Source organism: Rhea pennata, chromosome 7 (genome assembly GCF_028389875.1).
Source record: "Rhea pennata isolate bPtePen1 chromosome 7, bPtePen1.pri, whole genome shotgun sequence".
In the NCBI taxonomy this organism is placed as follows: domain Eukaryota; kingdom Metazoa; phylum Chordata; class Aves; order Rheiformes; family Rheidae; genus Rhea; species Rhea pennata.
Window position 1 is genome coordinate 26,480,340 of NC_084669.1, and position 17,049 is coordinate 26,497,388.

The 17,049-nt window shown below is 35.0% G+C and overlaps 1 protein-coding gene across 3 annotated transcripts in view; it reads right to left on the reverse strand.

Annotated features, from left to right (window-relative positions):
• The window catches only part of POLR3A (RNA polymerase III subunit A), a 38,499-nt gene that overhangs the window by 13,827 nt on the left and 7,623 nt on the right, over positions 1-17,049 (reverse strand). For 2 of the 3 annotated variants that reach the window (XR_009958954.1, XM_062580282.1), the window contains exons 10-23: positions 16,128-16,269; positions 15,486-15,626; positions 14,756-14,825; positions 14,379-14,506; positions 12,730-12,868; positions 10,708-10,872; positions 10,252-10,424; positions 8,896-9,007; positions 8,574-8,692; positions 6,888-7,025; positions 5,324-5,494; positions 4,432-4,545; positions 3,142-3,177; positions 53-139 (exon numbers count right to left, since the gene is read on the reverse strand). Coding sequence is in view for 2 of the 3 variants with exons in the window: in XM_062580282.1 (XP_062436266.1) it covers positions 53-139; positions 3,142-3,177; positions 4,432-4,545; positions 5,324-5,494; positions 6,888-7,025; positions 8,574-8,692; positions 8,896-9,007; positions 10,252-10,424; positions 10,708-10,872; positions 12,730-12,868; positions 14,379-14,506; positions 14,756-14,825; positions 15,486-15,626; positions 16,128-16,269 (1,735 nt within the window). In the remaining variant the exon portion in view is untranslated. The remainder of the gene's footprint in view (positions 1-52; positions 140-3,141; positions 3,178-4,431; positions 4,546-5,323; positions 5,495-6,887; positions 7,026-8,573; positions 8,693-8,895; positions 9,008-10,251; positions 10,425-10,707; positions 10,873-12,729; positions 12,869-14,378; positions 14,507-14,755; positions 14,826-15,485; positions 15,627-16,127; positions 16,270-17,049) is intronic. The other variant, XM_062580283.1, reaches the window with a different exon arrangement.

Genomic DNA, 17,049 nt, shown 5'->3' on the forward strand with positions numbered 1-17,049 from the left:
AGCTTATGAAGATCTACAGTAACTGCATAATTACCCCAATGAAATTAGTTACCTCAGTTGTGCCATTGTCATTAATGCCATACTTGTCCCTAGTTTTTTTTATCTTTTCAGAAACACCTTTGATGAATTTTTTAATTTCCTGAAATTAAATATAACAAGGGTCAGCAAAGATATTTTTCTCATACTGAAATCTTCAACAGTAAGTTACTTGCTTACAGATACAAAAGAAATGCTTACAATAATAAAATAGTCATATGTAATATGAAGAGACATCAAAACTTAGATACACAGACTAGAATTTAGTAAACCAAATTCAATCCTGTGTAACCTCAAATTAGTATCATTACTTGAAAACGTAGGCAGTCTACTCTGCCTAAAAGTATCCTTCCTGAGCACATACTGAAAACTCAGAGATCTGACTTTGGTTAATCATTTTTAACTAATCATCACTCACTGACACTCTTCCGACTATCCCACCTCAAAAATCTTATGGAAAGGAAAAAAAAAACCCTCAAAAATATTTATTCTCTGAGTATATGAACCCAAATGCTTTCTCACTCATTCCTCAGTATTCAAAGTAAGTCAGAGAGGAAAGACGATGTCAATAGAGGAAATATACAAAGGACATCTGTTAGACAGGTTTCAGAGATTCAAGATATAGTTTACCTACAAAAAACAAAAAGCAAAAAACAAACAAAAAACCCCCCGAAAATTTATATGTACATGACATAGTCTCTACCTAGCATAGTACAAATAGCACCTTTTATGCTGTGGGGAAGTCTTGTAAATAGTGCATTTAATGTGTGCTAATACATAAACCAGCCACACACTTATCAGGTTTACCCAAAGATAGCTCTAACAGCCTTTACTGAAATGCAAATTGAAATGATTCTTTCAGAAAAACATTCAATATTTCTATGAAAAATCGTTCAGTCATTTTGCTTAAGAAACAGGTATGTACTGTGGAGATCATGAAATATGAGGCCTATGACTATTTTTTCTGTAAAACTGGATTCAATGCAAATCACTACTACAACACAGGCTATCAAAACCAAAAAAACATCAAAGAAAAATCAAAAGCAAATAATTCCTGTCTACTTCAGCAATGATTTAAGAACACCTCTGTGGAAAAGTGGCTAATTTGATTTTCAGAGTGCATTTAGGCCCTTTCCACCCCATTATGCTTGCTTGTCAACCAGAATGATGACTATAAAGTAACATCTCATCTTTGCTCAGTACTGGCCTCTATCCAACTACTACAGTAGCTGAGCACTTAAAATTACCTGCCAAATTGAATAAATATCTAAATGACTGCCTTTTAAAAATTTTGTTCATAAATCAAAACAGCTCATTGTTTTCCATGAAGACTAAAACAAAGTCTTATTGAAAAAAAAATGATTACAGGAACGTGCTACTGGAATGAATGCTTCAAACTGTTTCCCACTCGGAAGACAATAGATTGCATCTATACATTTCTGACCCCTTTGCCCTGCTGTAACTCCCAGTAACTTACAGATAGACTATTTTGTCATTGGGAAGATTTTTTTCACCTGTAGATATTTGGATATAATAAATAATTTTATTTATTTTGTAAGATAAGTGTTGAGTAATCATGCCAAATGAAGGCTTAGTTTTTCTACTACTTGTGGAGAAAATAAAAATAGGAATGCAGAAGATCATTCAGAACATCTGGTCAAAATGGGGAAAAAAAACCCCACTAGAAATACTTAAAAGCTATTTCATCTGGAAAGGTGATTCTTTTGTGGGAGACAGAACTGAGATACGGCAACTTCAACTCTCTCCCCAGGACATTGAACATTTAAATTATTTTATACTTTCAGCTACTGTCATATAATCAAGGGACAGGAATAATAACAACAACACATCACAAATCAAAAGAAGTTGTCATATTGGCTACAGAATTAGTAAGATGAAGAAAGTCCACAATAGGACAGACTTAGGAAAAAAACAGCAGTGTGGAAATAATATTATGGTAAACTATTTATTGTAGACTTTTTCTCTTTGACAGTCTATGAGATTATCCAAACTATGGATTACTTCACGTTACAAATAGTAGCTTGCTTTCTGCTGAGCCTGTCTTTACGGAGTTATCATCTGGAGTGCAATACTGTCCTCCACGAGCACAGTTGTGCAGCTTCCAGAGCTAGCTCAGGAAAATAGCTTCTTTCATGTAGTCTTAGACCCTTTCATCTGAACCTGTTTAACAAAAAGGCACCAAACTGACTTGGTAAATTCAGGCTCAGCACAGACCTTGTGAACTACTACATGGCCAACATTAAGTAAAAAGGTCTGGTCTCAAATGATTCAGCAAGAACTAGTTCAAGTCCTGTCAGACTTAGTAGGCCAGCACTATGTATGTCAGCACAAGACTGGCTCTGTGCAAAGGCTTTTTTGTGTTTGCATTGCACTCTCAAGAACACATACTCTAGCCCCAAAAAATCAGGAAAGTTGTTTTTTCTTTTTCATTCCAAAGGTTTCTAAAGATCTTCCTAATTGTGATAAGAAGAAAAAAAAAAAATCTCTTCAGCTATATTTTAATACACACAGGTATGCCTATGCTAAAACATTAAGCCCCACTAAAAGCTGTGTCAGGCAACAATCTGCTTATTTCATCAGTTGACTTCCCTCCAGTAAGGACAGAGTACAGGCAAAATTAATGTTAGTCTGCTTGAAAAAGGCTATTTAGATATACTGTTAGACACACTCTGGACTAGAGTGGATAAGCCTATTACAGTAACCTCCTGGTAAAAATAACAACAATATGAAAGACCTCTATTCCAGAATGGAAAAATGGTGAAGGGAAGAGGAGAAAATTAGGAAAAACATGCTAATATCCCTACAGGTTGAAAGGACAAGTTTTAGAAAGAAAGAAAAGTCACATATCGAAACAAAGCTTCCAAGAACCAAATCCTGAAACTTAATTGTAGGGATTAATTCATATGTCATGGTTTTCACCGTTAAAAATGAACTTGGGCAAACTGTTGTGGTGAACATCTAGATTGGAATTTAACAAGCAGGTATGTATATATTCTATTCAGTTATTTTAGCACTATACAAACATCTTTAGCTAAAAAACACTAACATTAATGCTCACACAGTGCACACACATGCTACAGTTACCTCATTATATTTTTCATAACCTGTCTCAGTTAATGTCTTCAAGGAAGAAAAGAAAAAAGAAAAGGAAAAAAGAAAATGAAACAATAGCTGAAACATAAATATCAGAAATACAACTGATTACTGTTAGGATGATGTAGCTAAATCTATGCTTCTGAAGTGAACAGCAGTTACTTAGACTTTACTGATACAATTTAAAAAAACCATACACCTCAAAAAGAACAGTTTTACCTCCATGCTTTGATATTATTGTATTGCATCTTTTCTCCAGCAACAAAGTTAAGATTTACAGCATATTTCTAACATGGAAAAGAACTGATTTTTCAACTCAGCTCTAGCAACTGAATTGCTAACCAATTCATACACAGCTGCTTACTGGTTTTGTCACTTTCCACTCTGAAGTGCTGATCATTAACCAACTCTTTAAAAGTGTTACTGAATTCATGGTGTTGTCACCACTGCCAGAAATTAAAAGGGACATCAAGGTACACAGCCAGGTTAATTCCACAGCTTCTAACCACTATCTTCTAAATAAGCCTTAGGTTTGGCCATTATCCTAAATTCTCAAATTGCTTAATGCTCTTCTAAATGCATTGACTTTCACAATTCAAACTACAGGAAGGCAGAACACAGTCATGTGGACCTTCACTCATCCTTAAAAGACATAAACCCTACCAAATAATGACTCAAGTGCTTTGCTGGGTTAGTATCAAAGGAAAGCAAGGTAAATACATGTGTGCATATATGGTGTTTTTACTAAAGGAAGAAAAGCAAATGACTAAAAACAGTTACTTAGAAGACAGATAATATCAAAACATATACATAATAAGGGAGTATGAGACCCTATCCTATTAGTTTCTCACATAGAGTCAATGAAGACTACTTTTCTTCAGACATTGCAGAGGATGTATGTAATTATTGTACCATTTTGTTCCAGTAAGTTATCTCAGATATGACCAGAGGCACCTTCTACTCAAAAATCACTAGATTTTTCTCCCATTTCAAAACCTACTGTTGTGAACACAAACAACTTCTGTAAGAATAATAATTAATATTATCATATTAAATTGCAAGTCCTACCTACACAGAGAAAGTATCCAGAAATATCTTATTGAACAAACTAGTACTGCTGCTACTAATGTAGGAACTTCAGCCATTATTCCAACAGATTGATAAAACTGATCTTTAAAAAAGTACTTTCAGTTTATTTAATTTCCCTGACTTATAACAGAATTATGTTACATATAAGGGTTAAATTCTCAATGTGAAAAGGAAATGAGAAAATGATATTACCTGCAGAAAACTGTCTTGGCAGCAGAGAAATTCATTCTTCTTCATGATGGACTCAGATGTTAATACCAATTCGTTTTTACTAAGGGCTGGTTCATTTCGGCATGGATATACAGCCTGAGAGGGGAAAAAAAATACTGCAGGTAAAACATACACACAAAAGCTACACTGTAAGGATATAGAATATAGATACACGTATCTATATGTATAACATATAACTGATTAACATCTTTTAAGTGAATAATACCAGACTATTGTGAAGAGAAGACTCGCATATTTTTCTACATGCTTCAGTAAAGCTGAAGATGTGTACACACACACACACACACACACACACACTTCTAATTCTACCAATTTATTACACTCACAAAGAAATCCAAATGGTCATGTCAGTAAAAAGTTTTTATCTTAGTCAAGGAAAAAAAAATAAAAGTATAAATAAATAACACTTATTGAAACATAACTATATGTTCAGTTAGTCAACAGCATTTTACGCATCTGAGCTAAGGAGCAGTCCAACACAAAAAACATGCACACCTTTACATTTAATTAGGAATTAATTTGTGTAATGTGAGTCCAATCTAGTACCCAGCTAAACCAGTAACAATCTAACTCCCAAGCTTGGTATTGGGCCCAAAAACCACATCTAGACATTGAAAAAAAATGTATTTTTTACACCTCATACATAGTTCAGCTCTAGTTGCCATGTTTTAAAGTAGAAAAATTCTGCAGCTGTTGGCATACACAAGCAGAGAAACTCAGATCAGGATCCCTCAAAAAATGCAATTTAAAATTTAATTATTTAATTAAAACAATTCTCAAAAAAAATTGTTACTTCCTCCTAAATGCCCCAAAGTCTTTTCAAACTTCTAACAAAGATTCCAATAATCCTTACTCTGATGTTGTCTAGAACTCGCTTGAACTCCAGAGGTTCATCCTTCCCCTCCATTGCTGCAGGATCCAAGCCATCTCCTCCATAAATAAACTGAATAATGTCACCAGTAGAACTTCTGACAGTTAAATCATATTGAGAACAAAGATCTTCAAGTGACTTTACCAGCCGCCTCTGGGGGGGGGGAGGAGATACAAAGAGGGAGGTGGAAGGAAGCTAAATAGATTCTTTTCAAAAATAGCTACTGATTGAGATTACAAATATCTATAGTAACTGGACTTAGGAAATGAATCTGATATCACCATTAGCAGACACAGGAATCTATTTCATACATACATACATAATAGGACTTCACTGTACATTCTCCTGAGCAAAAAAAGTCAGCAATAATAAAATCTTAAAATAATTCCACATTTAAAAACTCTGTCATATAAGATACTTAACGATAAGCTATTAAGAACCTATCACAGTTCAAAGGCTTAAAGGAAATAAAATAAATAAAATAAACCATCCACACATGCCAAAGTGTATTTTCAAAGTTCTTCTAACCATGTTTGTTTCTCAAGTGATACAACTTTTCTGTACAAAAGCAAAACCAAATCAACGATTATTTTCATTGACCAAAATAAAAAAAAAAAAAAAAAAAAAAGAAAAAAGAGACATTGTAGCTCACCTGTCAAAACTTGTAGGTACCCTTTGCATCAGTGTTACATAGCTATTGATTACTACATTGATTCATTGCATCATTCATTGCCCCTACTACAATCTCCCCTTATCTGCTTCCCCCCAAAAGAGAACATGCTACTAAGTATTAGCAGTTAAAACCCCTTTTACTTTAAAGATGGACCCATTGTTCTACCTATGTAAAACAGCTCATTAATGAATATAAATTGGCGCTTTTTTTTTTCTACTGAGGAGGAAAAAGGTAAGACAAAATAAACGTTAAGAGATTTAAAAATCCAAATTCCATGTGCTACAATTTATCTATGTGGTGTAAAAGTTGATGAGAAAAAGTTTTAACAATTGTTTTTACACACACATATATATGTGTGTATATATATGTGTGTGCGTATGTACACACACATATACACACGTGTACACACACACACAAACACGCATAGTCCTTTAAATTTGCAGACAGAGAGTCAAATTAGCTAGTCACCCCAACAGAAATGATTTCTCTCTTTGTAAAACTACTTGCATGTACTTGAATTATTTTCCCAACATCACGTTGCCTGGGCTTTTCTACTGCCTGTTAGCCTGGAAAGAGAACTATATTTAAAAGTAAAAGCCATACTACTTGAATATTACTTAAAATATTACTTAATTGTTTTCACTGAACTCTAGAGACTAAGTATAGGAACAAGACACCTGTGCCATTGCCTGAAGTGTCTACAGACAATAGAGCAAATTCAAATATTTCACAATATACTCTCCATTACATTAAAAAAAAAAAAAAAAAAAAAAAAAAACATGCACTTCATCTTCCCCATCCTACAAAACACATACCAAAACACATATCCTCCTTTTGCAAAATTGGTAATACTCCCATTCTACTGACAGCTACCTGCATATATCCAGTTTCAGCAGTTTTTACAGCTGTATCAACCAGACCTTCTCGACCAGCCATGGTATGGAAGAAAAATTCAGTAGGAGTCAATCCAGAATAGAAGCTATTAGCAACAAACCCTTTTGCTGCTGGAAGCTGCACAGAAGAGTGGAAAAAAAAGATTAATATACAGTGTACATCCTGTATGCATGCAACAAAAAAATGTGTACTTTAAGGGGCCTAAATTTTTTCAGAAAGTTAGTTGATAAATACAAAATTAAATAGAAAGCACTTGTCTCAACTTGTATTTAGAATCATAGAATTGGTAAGGTTGGAAGGGACCTCTGGAGATCATCTAGTCCAACCCTCAAACAAGTGGCCCATATGGGGATTGAACCCATTACCTTGGCATTATTAGCACCATGCTCTAACCAACTGAGCTAAACCTAACCCCTAAGTTCAATGTTCATTTTAGTTCTGAATAAAGTCTTCAAAACCCTGTCTAGTTTTTCCCAAGTTATATTAGATAAGATTTTATTTCTCCACATTCAAGTCTTACCATGCTTCCATCCATTTCTTGCAAACACTACACTAAACTAACACTTCAGTCTCCCTTAATGTTTCAAGAAATGAAATGATGATATGAACATTAATTCTGTAGTAGTATAGCAAAGGCATTAACAGTGCTGAAGAATAAGGAATCTATAGAGAATATAACAAAGTGAAGGTGTGTACATAACTAACTCTTTTGAGTGGCTGGCTTTCACTACCGATAAAGAATTTGGGCCAATGGACTTCACGCAGACATCCCTTTAAGCCAAGCAACAAAGCTGACCACATAAAACAATGTTATAGGCTACCAGGAGTTTCATCTTAGAAGACCATTTTGTGCTGTTATTTAACAAGCAGTGTTTCTTACATCTCTAACAAAGCTAGAGTTAAAAGTTATGACTTCTTCCTTCTCATATAACCCATGAAGTTTTATTTCTCTCTTAATTCATTCAGGAAAGAAAGGGTTTCATGTTACAGAATTCAGAAGTTGAAAATAGGACATGCAAGTGCCGTGGCTACCATCAACAGCTGACTAACGCATTCTAATCAGAATGATGGCTAGTCCTTGGAACCTTCTCTATAGATAACTAGATTTCAGATACCAATTTTTAAAAGAAAAAAAAATCTGAATTGTATTAACAAGTGCATATTCCTCACTGATCCATGTAGAACAGGATTCAAATGCAGCATGTTTAAAGTAGCCCATGATATCTATCTTAGTGGAAAAAGAAACAAACCAAATTCTAGAATAGTTTATCTGGTATGTTACACCTGACTAAAAATTTCAATGTCCAGCTAACAGTTGTCCTGAAAAGTTCTAGTGCACTGAAACAGAATGTAAAAAGAAGCTTTAACAAATTATTGCACTAAAAATGTATCAGACTTAGTTTAAAATTACTAAATTAGAAAGGTCTATCTTTCAGAAATAGCAAAGTTGAGCTGTAAAAATTCAAACTAATCAAACTTTCTATGGGAACTGACAACATTGCTCTTAACTCGTGATTCACATTCAAAACACTTTACATTCACTGGGAATGTTGCTTTTCCTTCACCATGCTATGACACACCATACCCTATCATGTGTCCCACTTAAAATGGTGTTAACAACCTATTTTTCTTTCTTTACAAAATACTGCAAGTATACAAATTTACCTTAGAATGTTTCTCAAAGTGAGGCAAGGATCTGTTCTCAAATCCATCAGGAACTCGTGACCCACTGATAGCCTGCTGACCTACACAAGCAATCATCTGGGATATGTTAATGAAGGAACCTGAAAAGAAAATGAAAAATGCCGCACTCACAAATGAAGAGTATCAATGCTCCTCCAAAGACAAAGATAAATGCTCCTCCAAAGATAAATTCAATAAATGTGCATCTGACTACTTGTACAAAACAGGCTATAATAGGAACACAAGCAATTCTGAGAACAGTGATGGAGGCAGCAATCTAATTTCAAAGCTTAGGGAGTCCTACCTTTAGAACCACAGAGAGCCATGATAAGGGGACTGTTGCTCTTGTCCAGTTCCCTGAGACAGGCACTGCCAGCATGATCTCTGATAACAGAGAGTTCTTTAAGGATTAAGGCCTAGAATCCAAGAATTCAGAGATACAGCTTTAGTTAAAAATACCATACACAAACAGTACCCTCTCACTTGGTACTAATACCTTCAACAGTCAAGAAGAAATTAAAAACAGAATAAAAAGAAAGAAATCTATATGTTTGCTTGTAGTAAAACAAGATACGACTTTTAACTCAAATAACCATAGTTTGCTGTGTAAAAATTCTTTGCTAGAAGACAAGGGTAGCTGAGGCATGATAGCCTCTTTTGGCAGCATCACTAGCTTAAGCTAGTTAGACCAATCATCAAACTAAGTTGTAAGTCTCATTGTGCTACACGTAAAGACCATCACAAAAAGTGATTCTGGACAGCATATGCAATGCTGATATCTCCAATTGTTAAGAGCTTAACAACTGTATCAAAAAAATGTTCTAGGACATACACCAAAAAGAGGAAGAAGAAGAGGAGAGAAAGACTGCAAGACTCTTCAGTCAGAGAGTACCAGTTTTAACTAACTGCACAACTGTGGCAATAGCTAAACACAAAGTGGAGGTGACTTTACAAAAAAAGTAATACAACACATCTCCTAGACATTTAGTATCCAAGAGGACAAATGTATAAAACGATTAAAGACAATGAAAAGAGTATTCTTCAGTTCAACCCGTTAGGTCTCCATTAGGTCCCTGTCTTTAAGCTTTTGGGCAGTCATTGCTCTTCATCAAAATTCCTTCCCCCCCCAAAAAAAAAAAAAAAAAAAAAAAAGAGAGAGAACTGAAGTCCACTCAAGTTTTGCCCTAATAAAGCACAAGAAAACATTTGCATAAAGACAGAATTGTAACTAAACGAGTATTTTTCTTTTTGGATTAGATTCATTGGTGTTACTATTAGTTATTAACTTACTTAGTAAATGTAACATTAACTCCACTCTGTTTGGCTGTGTAATTTTCTTATTTTACATGCAACCCCAATACTTCCAGCAGGGTGGGAGGATCACAGCATTCAGTATTTAACTGCCATTTTTCATGTTCTTGAAGAGCATAAAAATCAAGAACAGCTACAACAGCAGCCCCAAGTGGCCCTAATCCATTCATATGAATGCATCTAAATGTTAAGCCTAGACAGATTCAAACAATTAAAGTTGAATACATAAGAATCCTATTCACTCAAAACTTTAAGCTTCAGCAGACAGCTTTGAGCTTCAAAACTGAATAGGAATTCATTGATGAAGTCTCTACTATAAACACATATTGATTTAATTTAAAACTTTTACCTCTAGTGTCTCTTCTGCAGTACAGCCAGGCTGCTGCTGCAGCTTGCCAGTATTCAGAGCTTCAATATACTCATCACATTTCTTATAGCCAGCATTCAGCAGTTCGTACTTAGCTTTTAGCAGGCCCTGCCCAGGGGTAACATCACCAATTCCAATGGAAAAGCCACGGTTAGCTACAGTAAAAAAACAAGACAATTCTACTAGCTCAGTTTCATAAAGAGAAAATACAAATAAAAACAGGAAATGTTACCATCATGACCTTTATTATTCTTGCTATTATGATGCAAATCACACACATCAGTTATTTCAGTGTTTCTATTAGCTTTGCAATTAGCTTATTTTTTAAACAGATTACACCATATTTTAAGCATGATTGCTTAAACCATGCTTGATTGTTCTGTATTTCAGCCTTAAAACACTGTTTTTACAAAGAAATGTACTTCCCCCATTACTTACAAAGATAGACAGGAGCAAGCCTGGCTAGCCGTGACATGGCATCTGCAGCTTCCACCTGACCCCAGTCTCTCAGCAAGATATAGAAGATATTGTTCTTGGATCCTGATCCTAAGGTTCCTTTGTCCATACTGCCACTCATTAACTCGCTATTTTGAATTGTGACATCTAGAAGCCAAAAAGAATCAGTCATTTTTAAAATAGTACTTAAACTCTAGCAATAAATTATGAAGCATGTTGTAAAATAAAAGCTTTGTTCACGAAGCTAATAAAACCCAGAGGCATATATTTACCATATGTTAACCTACATTAACATTTCTCTATTTCCCTCCCTCCTTAGAATGGCAATTTATCCAATTTAATACTTCTAAGAAACACTAAGAATAATCCTTTATGTTAATAATCTAAAAATCAAGCAAAAAACACCCCAAAAGAAACTTCATTTCACTGACCAAAACAAGGATTTCAATCAATCAGTCTTAATCTTCCAGAAATAAAGTCCATGATGCTACTTAATGAACTAAAGAGCCCGGATTTTTTTTATTATTATTTTTTACTTAGAGCAGTAAAATTTCAGAAGGGAGGTTGCAATTTTCTTATTCAAAGACCCTGTATATGCTGCATCCCTTAGGTTCCGTTTGCTTCCTCAGGAACCTGTAATTCAGGTACTGAATCTTCCTTACAAGCTTTAGCCTTTAAGCAATTAAAAAGTATCTTCTAAACATGAACTTTAGACAGATTTTTAATGAAAGCAGTACATGTTCATTCTCAATTTCATTATGCATCTCTCAAAGAAAAACTGGCATATATATGTTTTTATGTTTGGACCCAATTTAAATCATTTTCTGCAGAATGCTCTGATGTTTGCACACTATATGCTCAGTATATTCAATATGAATTTAGGTAATCAACTTGTTGAACTACAACCAAAAAATTATTACATATAATGAAAATATAATACCAAAATTTAATGACACCTCAGAGAATTTGCACAATTTTCTGAATGGAATTAGTGTTGCTTTAGAAATGAAGTTATTTCAGAGAACTGAACAGACCCATCAGTGAAATCCAAAGGTTTTCTCAATCATTGTCTACTGTTAACCTCATAAAATGGAAATTCTGCCCATATATCTTAAAACGTAAAGCCGATGGAAAAAGGAATATGGCTTTATGTTCAGACAACATCAGGCTTGCTTTGCTCACCTCTGCATTCCATCCAGGGTGAAAAAAATGTGCCATCACATTTACAACCAAGTTCACAACCACTGAGTGCCTGTGCCTTCTAAGGAAATCTCTCAGAATCTGGTACAGAGTGGATTTGAGTCCTCATCAGATCTTTTCTCACATCAAGGCTACATGCCTGACCAGGCATATAATGTCGGTATGCAATGTAAATCAATGGTTCCTCCCTAGGTTCCTTAACTCACACTTCCAAGCAGTGAAGAGTTAAACTAATACTGCCTGCTCAAGTTTTTTTCCCAACTGTTACTACATGAATTAAATTATTAACCAGCCAAGCCTTGTTCATCTCTTACAGTGCTTTCAACCTTTGCTTCTTTGCTACCACTCTGACTTCCCTAACTGAAAGGATATAGCGGTTTGACTTCTTAGAGATTCCCATCTTCCCTTCATATCTTTAATCTTTTCAGTGTTTGACTGTTAATCCCAGCATCACTATCTCCCACTTGAGATACTGAATTTTCCCGTTTGCCTTCTGCACGGCCACTTTAAGCTTCTTCGTTTTCCTTATCTTTGTCTTTCTTACCTCTAAATACTGCATTAGCATCACTACAAGCCTAGAATCATATAAAAGAAGTTTTATTACAAGAAACCATTCATGTCTTTTCTTTGACATTCAGTATGACTCCAACGTTTTGAAAAAATGCACAATTTAATTTTCATTTCAAGAACACTATGCGAAACACTGCTTCAACTCCACGAGAGAGCTCAGTAGCAACAAACTCAAAGCAATCTCTACAGCTTCTCTGAAGAGTTCTAAAACAAAACTTCAGAAGTGTCACTCACAAGAATCATTGAAACACAGGTCTTCTCCTTTGCCACAATATTGTTTGCCCTTGGTTCGCAGATTGGCTTTTACAGGACAGTCATCACTAGGTTTGAGAATAAGGCTGAAAACCTGTTTTCCTGTCCACAGTGTTACAGGCTTAAAAGAACAAAAGGACAAAACTTAGGGTTGGAGGTTTTATAATACAACTATAGTAAAATAGCAGAAAGATTTTAATTGTAAAATTTTGTTTTCTACACTGAACCGTTAGATTCTGAATTACATTTATAGAAGTGTATGATAGCTTTCCTTTGAATAGGAGAGCTATTATGCATTTCTATAAATAAGAAAGCACTGACTCTGAATTGTTACCTTTTAAATAAGAGTAAGTGCATGCATGAAAACAGGGTCTATTACTCCTTCTAACTGCCATACTTCTCCCTCTGATCAAAATAAAGGAAGAAAATGATAATGGTACTGCCATTTAATTTCCAAAACTGGATGCCATGTTTGTATTTCCTTCATTATATAGTGCCTTCTGATTAAATTTTTATGAGGTTAAACATTCATATAGTTACGTATTTCACTCAACTGTGGTAAAACATAAGTTGTTTAGTTACTATACTAGTGTTACTACACTAGCAGTAGTGACATGCAGTGACAAAATTATTTATTTGATTTGACAGAAGCAGTCAGAGAATCACTGCTCTTGGCTGTAAATTATAGTTTACATACATTTATAAAATTCACCTTAGATACTGCCCATAAATGTTTGACCTTGCTTGAAGTATTATTCTTTGATGCTCCAGTTTTACTTTGCTAACAGTTAAGGAAATTTCCAGGAATATATTACACTTACAGCAATTTTAACATCTAGTAAAAGGTATAAACAAGTACATGCTGGTTCTTCATGAGTATTCAGCAAGTTACAAAATATATCAGTTCTCTCTCCAAACAATAACATTTGCTTCAAATGGAAAATTAATCAAATAAAGCCACCCTTAAAAGTATGCGAATGAAGGCTTAACAGACACTGATCTCATCTAACAAATGATACTATAGCACTCTTCAAAGTCTGCGACTAATACACAAATAGTTTGTCCTTCACAACAAATTTTCATGCACATGATGTACCAGAAGTCACATAGCAATCATCATCTTTACACCTTTAACACTTTTCCAGATTAACAGTTAAAACATTATTTCACAGATGTGACATCTCTTAGTGTTGGAATACTGGAACTTAGAATTGTCCAGGATTCCAACACATTGCTTCAGGGTACCCACAGATTAATGTGGTTTCTCCACTTAGCCCCATATTAGTCTCCACAGGTTTTTAAAAACGGTGCATCTTCTACTGATCATCAATAGCAAGGTAGCCTGTCTGATGGTAGCAAGACAGAAGAAAAACTCTGCTTTAACCCTGAAGGAATATGCACTAGTTGGTGATAGCTGATGGATTATAGCATCTGGACCACACCATGCAAGGTCAACTTTGCTCAGCCTCAGGCATTGAACTCCTTCCGCATAGCTTTGACCCTGGATTCTCACTCTTTATGCCTTACAATATTTGACACAGTGCCAATGTCAGAGCAAACAAGAACTGTCACTGAAATTCTCTGTTGAAAACACTACCATGGATTAGAAAAAGAAAAATACTTTGACACACCTTTAAGATTGCTGGCGGTGGAAGGCGAACTTTAATCTTTTCATCCTTGCCGACTAGGATAGAAGCAATAATTTGACAGGCTTTGGCTCGATCAAAAAAGGTATCTTTTAGTGTAAGAAGATATGCACCTAGATTGTAAAAAAAAGAATTAATCTAACATTAAAACTAGGTTAAATTTAAAAGCTATTGCATATTTGGTATTAACGATTTCATTCTGATACTGGTTATCCACTTAGTGTACAAAGTGATAAAAGATTAGAGAGCTTCAGTTGTAAATCCTTTCTAGATTGTTTAAAAATTCCCCCAGTGATTATGAAAAAACAACAAAACAAACAACTGTGAAATCACACAGCTCAAAAATGAACTTATGTACATACCTGTAAGGAAATCTTGAATAGCAGCAATTAAGGGCTCTCCATTTCTTGGTGTTACCAAGTTTGCTTTAGTCTATATGACATAAGAAACAAAAAGATTACACTTTTCAAAAGATTGATATTGCATTTGCTACTCAACAGCGCCCTAAAGAAACAAACAATGAACTGGAAAAATTCTCATAGTGTTGCTACTGACTTCACTCACACATCACAGATCAATAGAAAGAACTATCAGATCCCTCTTCATCTACTATCCTTTCTCTCTCTGTTCCATCGTATGAGCCTACTGTCTCCTGTCTTCTCTGATAAATATTGCTCCAGTACCATCACACTATTATTGCCTCACTTCCAATTGATCTGACAGCCCAAAATTGCTGGGATGTCAGAGGGGAAGGCAAACTATGAACCTGGTAAGGGAACCATCCTACTTCGGCAGTGCTCACTATTACTAACGATAGTCAGGTAGAAACATCTAAACACATGCTCTTACTTAAAATCACTGCCAGTGGAGTCTAAATACATGGCTAATGGACTACGGAGGTATTTAAAGAGCCTTAATTTATTCTAAATTCTCTTCTGCTTTTAAGCAGCTTCACAGTTTAGCATTATCCTCATCAGGGTAGCTAAATGATGTTTTCAAATTTTACAAATCTACACATTATTTACATGTAAGGTACAAGGCATAGTTCATCTGCCACTAAAAAAAATCCCAACAGCAATATGATCTACATACCCCCATTAGAACAAGTGCTTCTGCTTTTGCTTCTTCTGTCTGAGGAAGGTGAAGGTTCATCTCATCTCCATCAAAATCTGCATTGTATGGTGTACAGACACATTCATTAAACCTGAATGTCCTATGAGGTTTTACTCTAGCCTGCAAAAGAAGAAAAAGCAATGAATTACACGGTCAAGCACATTAAAAGATAAAAAACATACCTGAATGTCTCCTTGTATTTTTACCTTAGATGTAAGTCAAGATTTCTGATTAAATGATTACATTGACCAGGAACTAACAGAAACAGGTTACGTTACACAAATGTAACTACTAACCTCAATTATGAAGCACTTACACAAATCACAGAACACAGCATGCTTTGTAGGGATCACATCTACTCTGCAAAATGAAATGCCTATGCAAGCACGGATACTAAGATCAATTACGGCTATTAACAGAATCATCCAGATAGAATTCTGCCCAGTTACACTTCAATTCCCATGCAAAACCACACATGCACTGAATTTACGATCCTCCCCATGCAATGTTTCAGCAGAAGTTGTTTATTTTTGTTTGTGTAAGAGATAAACATCAGCAAAGGTAAAGCACCTAAGATTCAGGTGATGCACTAACTCTATGCTAGACTGTGTGTGCACTTACAATGTGAGCCATGATGCTCAGCTTGTGTAGAGATGGTTGTCGGTTGAAGAGTACTATATCACCATCTATAAGATGCCTCTCCACAGTATCACCAAACTTCAGCTCCTGTGCCATCTTTTCTCGGTTCCCGTATTTCAAAAATCTTACAGCAACACATGGCAATAGAGACAGAAGAAATAAAGTCAAAAAGATATAAAGAAAACTGAAAAGAAACTGTGTTTATAATGTAAATTCTTCCATTAAAAACGTTGGAGTATTTGTATTTCAATGACTAGAAGATAAAACTGGTGTGGAAAGTGTTGCATCATTAAACACCAATCCTGTTATAGTTTTAAATAATTAATGAATTTGCAATGTTAATTAACAAAAGCAGTGTTATTACTACAAGTCAGAAAAAAACTAGCCATAAAAACATGAAAATTTGTAACCGTATCAGAAAATAAGGGGTTTCACTGATACACAGTCACATCTTACTATCCGTAAACTGACTGCAGATTAGCCCTTACATAACAGCAGCCAGTACAAAGTGCTCCACACTGCCTGCTTCCACCCATCATTAAACTGCAAAGCTCCAGAGCTCACAGTACAGGAGACAGCAGTGTTAAGCCAACCCCCTAGATCCCAATTGCTAATGAAAACAATAAAGTAGAGCCATTCACCTATCTCTGCACTGTGCCTCTCAGTATTTGCCAAAATACAGATCTCATCCAAGTTCCTACATTACCATAGTATTGTAGCCTTTATTATATTACACCAAATAAAAAATAATCAATCCTAAAGCAATCTAATTGCAGTTCACTATCATTAGTATGGCATGGCACTTAAGTTTAAATCCCATGGATTATCTGCTCAGGTTTATTGTACAAGCTCTTTTTAGATGACAAATTTTTATTACTGTCATTTATGAAGGATATTAAAAAAT